Below are 6,000 nucleotides of genomic sequence, written 5' to 3' on the forward strand. Positions count from 1 at the left end.
GGCTGCTTTTGTGTCATTCTGTGATTCAGTGGTTTCCCTCAGATAATGCTCATTAGCATCAAAGATATCAGAAAGTTTCTAAATGAATCTTCCTTTATCAGAGAAAAAGTGATTTTGGGGTTGGGGACGTGGCTCAGTGGTAGAGTTCTTGCTTTGCACACCCCAGGCCCTCAGTTCAATTACCAGCACCGCTTGCCCCCAAAACAAAACAAAGCAAAAAACGATTCTTCCCTCAAAAATGATCCCACTCAGTTTCTCAGTTAGTGAGAGAGATAATGAAGAGAACAGAGAATGCAGGTTTCCTGCTGCTATTCCGTTGCTTATTCTTTGACGTTTTCTGTTCTCAACATTCAGTGGAATTTTAAATAGCATGATTCCAGTTCCTCTGTACTCACAGCCACATTCCTTTTAATGACTCTGGATGGAGTTTCTGCCACTGATAACTCTTTGAAGATCTTTCTTGCAGCGTCCACACTGCAGACAATGTGAGACCAGCATATTCATTTGCTCATTCATTTACTTAAGCTTTTTTTGAGAAGCAAAGTAGTTCCAGATTCTGGGCTGGGCTTGAGGAATTCAGGGTTGAACGACAGAGTTCCTGTGTTAGAGGAGCTCATATCTGCTTGGGTAGGCATGGAAAAAAAGCAAGCCACAGGAAAGCACATAGAGTGTAAGGGCTAGGGACATGTTCATGACCAGACTGTTAGATGGGAGAGTAGCTCATCCAGCCTAAGGGTCGTGGTTGAGGAGAGACTTCCTGCAGGAATCCACACCACAATTGGATCTTGGAAAAGGCATTAGCCAGATAAAGGAAGGAAAGTGGGCTTTAGGCAAGGGCGCCTGTAGGAGCAGGGAACTTTGGGGAACATGGCAACAGTTCTTTTAAGTAGAAGTGGGAAGTCAGAGAAATTAGGAGCAATGATGTTTGACAGATTTTATCACGTCTTGATGTATTGAAGATTGTTCAAAAGAAGTTGTATTCTGGAGGTTTGTATGGAGCTGATGTGGAGATTTCCTCAAGATGCTAAAAACTTACTTTATTATGCAATGGGAATTTGGAAAATGAAGCAGTGCTTGGAGATTACTAATTAATCCAGGAGACAAGAAACAAGGGTCTCTCAGCCCAGTAATACACAGCTATGCTGAAATACTCATTTACTGCTGAATGTTCTTTTCAGCTAAATTTGTGAGAAAATCTTGAAGTATAATTGTTTTTTACCTAGTTACATTTTCTAAAAAGTGTGCACTTTCTTTGCTTAATTGGGTTGAACTGGTCTAGGTTGTTCACCATTTTTTTCTGTTTATATTTAACCAATCAAGAAAGCCTTTTTACCCTGGTTGTATTTACAGGTAACGTTTCAAGGGCTGATTTAAATTTCTACTAAGAAACAGTGTGTGTGCGTGTGTGTGTGTGTGTGTGTGTGTGTGTAAAATCTTAGTTGCCACCAACTGATTTGGTCACATTTAGCATGCAGATTTTTAAATCACTTTATGAAATGTCATCTCTCTCTCCTTCTACCCCTGCTCCCACACAGGAGTTTCTAGATGCGCTATGGGGCTGCGCAGCTCACAATTAAGTAACCATACATATTGGGTGAAGGAAACATTTTTAAAAGGGGTCTCTGATAAATTTTTTGACAAATATTTAACAAATCAGCAGAAATAATAAGATAATAACTCATCTACAAAGAGCAAAAGAGACACTACTTTTTTTCAGTCTTTAATAACTGTTTAAGATAAAAGCAAAGAAAGTTCTTGAGCTGTTTTTCATCATACTAATGTTTGAAGTGAAACTAAGGTTCAGCCAGGGCCAGGAGTAGGCAAAGTGCAAATCGGCCAGCTCTTTAGAAAGAACATCTCACTTTATGTTGCACCGAGTTCTGTGCCCCTTCGTGTCACAGATCACGCAGGTGTCAGCAATAGTATCTCCCAAAGTGTAGACGGCTGTTCCCTCATAGACTGAACACATAAGCGCACGCATCCCCTTTGGCCTGGCCTCAAGCTCCATTGTACAGTCCTGTCTACCTTTCCAGGAGCCCCAGGCCTCTGGTGCTACCCTCTCCCCTCTCCTGGATACTCACAGGGTCTCAGTCCAGGGCGGCAAGGTGGGAATGAGGTGGATACCCTTGCAGGTGACTCTGAAGTCGTCCTCCTGGTGGCATTCGCAAGGTGGAGACAGACACCCCTTGTCCGCCAGGCTGCCGGACAGGGCGAGCAGCAGTGCCAGCCGCAGCAGCAGCTCCGGCCTCATTTTCCACGGCCCCCCACGCTACTTCTCCATCGCGCGCGGCAGCCTCATTCCCTGCCTCTGCGCGCCTTCTGTTCTCCCGGGCTGAAGCAGCCGGCAGCGGGAGGGGCGCGGGGAGGCAGGGCCGGGAGGGCTGTGACCTCACCACCGGAGCGGAGGCTGGAACGGGAGAAGAGGCTCTCAAGTGCTCCGCTTCCCTAGGCAACTTTCCACGCAAACAAGCCAGTTTGCTCGCTTTCCTTGGCCCGAGCCACGCTGCGCGCTCAGTCTGTTCCCAGACACCCAGCGCCTGCGGGCGGCGGCCCAACACGTTCTTCCAATGACTTTTCCCCAAACCCTCTTTTAGACACTTTTCCTTTCCTTTCAACTCCCTGAGCCACCTTCTGCGGTGCGCAGTCTTCTGCAAAGGTTGCAGCCCCAGCATGCACCCCCGCGCACTCTATCCACACCGGGTCCCCGAGGAGTGCACTGTTCCGGGGCAGACCACTGTGTACCCTGCACGTTGACCTCTTCGGGCCAAAGACGTCCCCTCTGAGAGACGAAGGGGAGCACAAGGGCAAGCCAGCTCCAGGTGCAGCCGAAGCCAGAGCGCCACAGCCCTGGTGGATCTTCTCTGCGGGCCAATTTGAGCGTGCATCGGGATCGCTGCACGCCAGGGCTGCGCTCTGCAGGAATCGCCGCAAGGAGTCGCCAGGCGGCGCCAGGCTCACTGTCCAAAAGACCCACTCGACCAGGAGCTGGGCTCTGGGGCCATCTGCTGTGCACAGCCGGAATCGCAGGAACAGTTCTGGCGCCCCAGTAGGTCTCTAAATCCAGCTTTGCACTGTATCTTTGAAGACAGTCTGGGAATCTAGATTTTTCTGGTTTGTCTAAAATTCTTATTAATTCAAATAGCATTGCCTGAAAAGATGAGACGAAAAAGAATACTCAAGCCCACATGATCAATTGTTCATCGTTCTCACACTAGTCAAAAAGGCCCATTACAAATACAGACCAGATCATGCCAATTTCCTTCTTTCAAGTTTTCAGTTGCTTACTAACTCCTGTTAGGACAAAAGGAATATCATCTCCATATATATGGTGCAAGTCCTTTTGCATGAAATTCTGAAACTGGGGACAAGTCATGGTGATGGAAATCCTAGTGGAAGTTAAAGGGAAATGACTATAAAAAGCAGAGAGCACCCAGGGGTTCAATATTTTAAAATAGAGGTTAAGAGAATACACAGATTATTCCTCATTTAAGGACCGGATCGCGCTGTTCTGACTTATGACTTGCTGCTGGGACTTTTACTCATCTTTTTCTTTCTTTTTGGGGGGAGGATGTGGTTCTGTATTGGTAGAGCTTCAGTGGCTTGTTTGGGGAGAGGATTCGGTTCACTGTGTTTATACAGTACCATAACTTTTACTGATTGCACTGTACAGTACTGTAGTTATCGATTCTGTTATACCTTACAGTACTGCAAGAGTTATGCAAACAAAAGCAAAATCAACAGGATGGAGTTTCTTTTGACCATTTCTATAGTCTGAATATCATAATATACTTATATACAATTCCTCATTTGTCAACCAACTCATCTAATGACTTTGGGGCAAGAACATGTATGGATATACAGTGAAAGATTATTCTATATTGAAAATGAATGAAATGTTGATTCATACAATGCATATTAACCTTGAATGCATAAACCTAGTGAAAGAAGCCAAACTCAAGAGATTATTTATATGTAATGTTCATATAAGTAGGATTTATATAACATTCTTCAAAAGACAAAGCAATGAGGACAGGAAACAAACCAGTAATTGCAAAGGACTGTGGTTCAGAGGAAAGTCTAACTACAGACTAGGAATTTCCTGCAAGATGAAACTTTTCAGTCTTGATTGTGGTGGTTCCATCGTAATCTGTAAATGTGGTAAATCACAGTAAATGAGTTTAGAAGTCAAATCACATTGCATTCTCCATTTGATCATAATATATCTATTATCTTTTGTAATTTTTATTTTTATTAATACATTTGCAACACATCATGCCTACATTCATCTTAGGGAGACAGTATGTGCATATAACATCTTAATTCTTTTTTCTCTCACTTCTTTTCATCTTCCTTTCCGTTTGTCTCTGGTTCCCTTTGCTTTTGCAAAAGATCTAATTCTCTGTTTATTATTTTTTAAAAACATTCTTTGATTAGATTTTGTGAAATTCCATTTAGAAGATTTGCAGAGATATTCACAAAGAATAGTGGTTATTGTTCTCCATAATTTATTTGTCTAGTTTTGACATCAACATAATTAATTTTTCTGTCATAGAATGAGTTCAGAAATATCTCTTCATCTTCAAACTTTTATAAAAATTGGAATTTCTTTCTTTATTACAATATTTGGTAGAATTCACCAGTGAAAGTATCTAGATGTTGATTTTTGCTTGTAGGGATGTTTTTAACTACAAATTAAGTTTCAAAAAATAAATATAGTGCATTCAGGTTATGTCAGTCTTCTTGAGGCTGCTTTACTAGTTTGTGACTTAAAATGAACTTGTCCATTTACTTTAAAGTGTTGAGTTTATTGCCATAAATTTGCTCATAATATTCTCTTATTCTATGTTTCGGTTACTTTTCTCTTGTTGCTGGAACAAAACACTGGACTCCCAAAATGAAGGAAGGAAAGGTTTGTTTAGCTCACTGTTTGTGGAGGTATCAATCCATAATTGGCTAGCTCTGAGGCAGGGTGGCATGGCTCTGGGGCAACACTTCAAGACAGCAGCCAGAGCAAAAAGCAGGAAGCAAGTCTCTTTTATTGTACAGAGGCCACCTGCCCCTGCCAGGGCAAGTGTAACACTTACCAAGTCTCTGTGCCCTCCTCTTGCACAGAATGAGGATATTTATGAAATAAGAACCCTGGCTCCTTGTTGAGTCTGTCAATTAAACTTTAACTTCTCAAGCTGACCTAAGATATCAATCATAACATTCTGTTTAAGCTATTCTAATGTCAACTCCTTTATGCTTAATAACTTTTTCCTGATTTGGTATATTAAGAAAATTTTTAGTATTCTTAAAGAAGCAAATTATTGTTTTATAAATTCACTCTTCTAGTTCTAGTTCATTGATATATGCTCTGATCTTTATTAATTCTTTTCTTCACCTATTTGGGGTGTAATTTGATCTTTTGTTAGTCTCTTAAAGCGAGACTGTGAATATTAGGTTATTGATTCAAGATCTTTTTTCCTTTTAAAATCTTTTCATGTACAGTATCATAGAATTGTGCCACATATAAGCTCGCAACTTTTGATATATTGTAATTTTGTTTTCATTTAGCTTAAAATATTTAATTTTTCTCTTTGATATCTTTATTGCTTTGGGTTATTTAGAAATATATTTTTTGTTTTCCAAATATTTGGGGATTTTCCAGATACTGTTCTATCATTTACTTTACAATTAAATCCATGTACACAGAGAAAAGTTTGCATAGTTTGAAAATTTTTAAATTTAGTGATAGTAGATTTTTTGTTTTACTCAGAAATGGTCTATTTTGGTAAATGTTCAGTGTGCCTTTGAAAAAATGTTCATTCAGCTATTGTTGGGTGTTGTGCTTCATACATACCATATTGTTAATTTGTTAATAGTGTTCAAGTTTTCTTTATTTTTGCTTTTCTCTATTTTTAATATCAAATATTGAGATATCGGTACTGAATTTTTTTACTATGGTTGGGTATATGTCTTTTTTCTATATCATTTATGTCAGATTTTACTTCACGTATT

The 6,000-nt window shown here is 40.6% G+C and overlaps 1 protein-coding gene across 1 annotated transcript in view; it reads right to left on the reverse strand.

The window, feature by feature from the left end:
- Tshr (thyroid stimulating hormone receptor) overlaps positions 1-2,397 on the reverse strand; it is a 154,324-nt gene extending 151,927 nt beyond the window's left edge. Inside the window, exon 1 of the mRNA XM_003472460.5 lies at positions 2,082-2,397. Coding sequence (XP_003472508.1) covers positions 2,082-2,251 — 170 coding nt within the window. The 5' untranslated portion in view covers positions 2,252-2,397. The remainder of the gene's footprint in view (positions 1-2,081) is intronic.
- Between the last annotated feature and the right edge of the window lie 3,603 nt (positions 2,398-6,000).

The sequence above is a fragment of the Cavia porcellus genome, unplaced genomic scaffold, assembly GCF_034190915.1.
Source record: "Cavia porcellus strain 051 isolate PalLab524CR breed Dunkin Hartley unplaced genomic scaffold, mCavPor4.1 scaffold_31, whole genome shotgun sequence".
NCBI classification, from domain to species: Eukaryota; Metazoa; Chordata; class Mammalia; order Rodentia; family Caviidae; genus Cavia; species Cavia porcellus.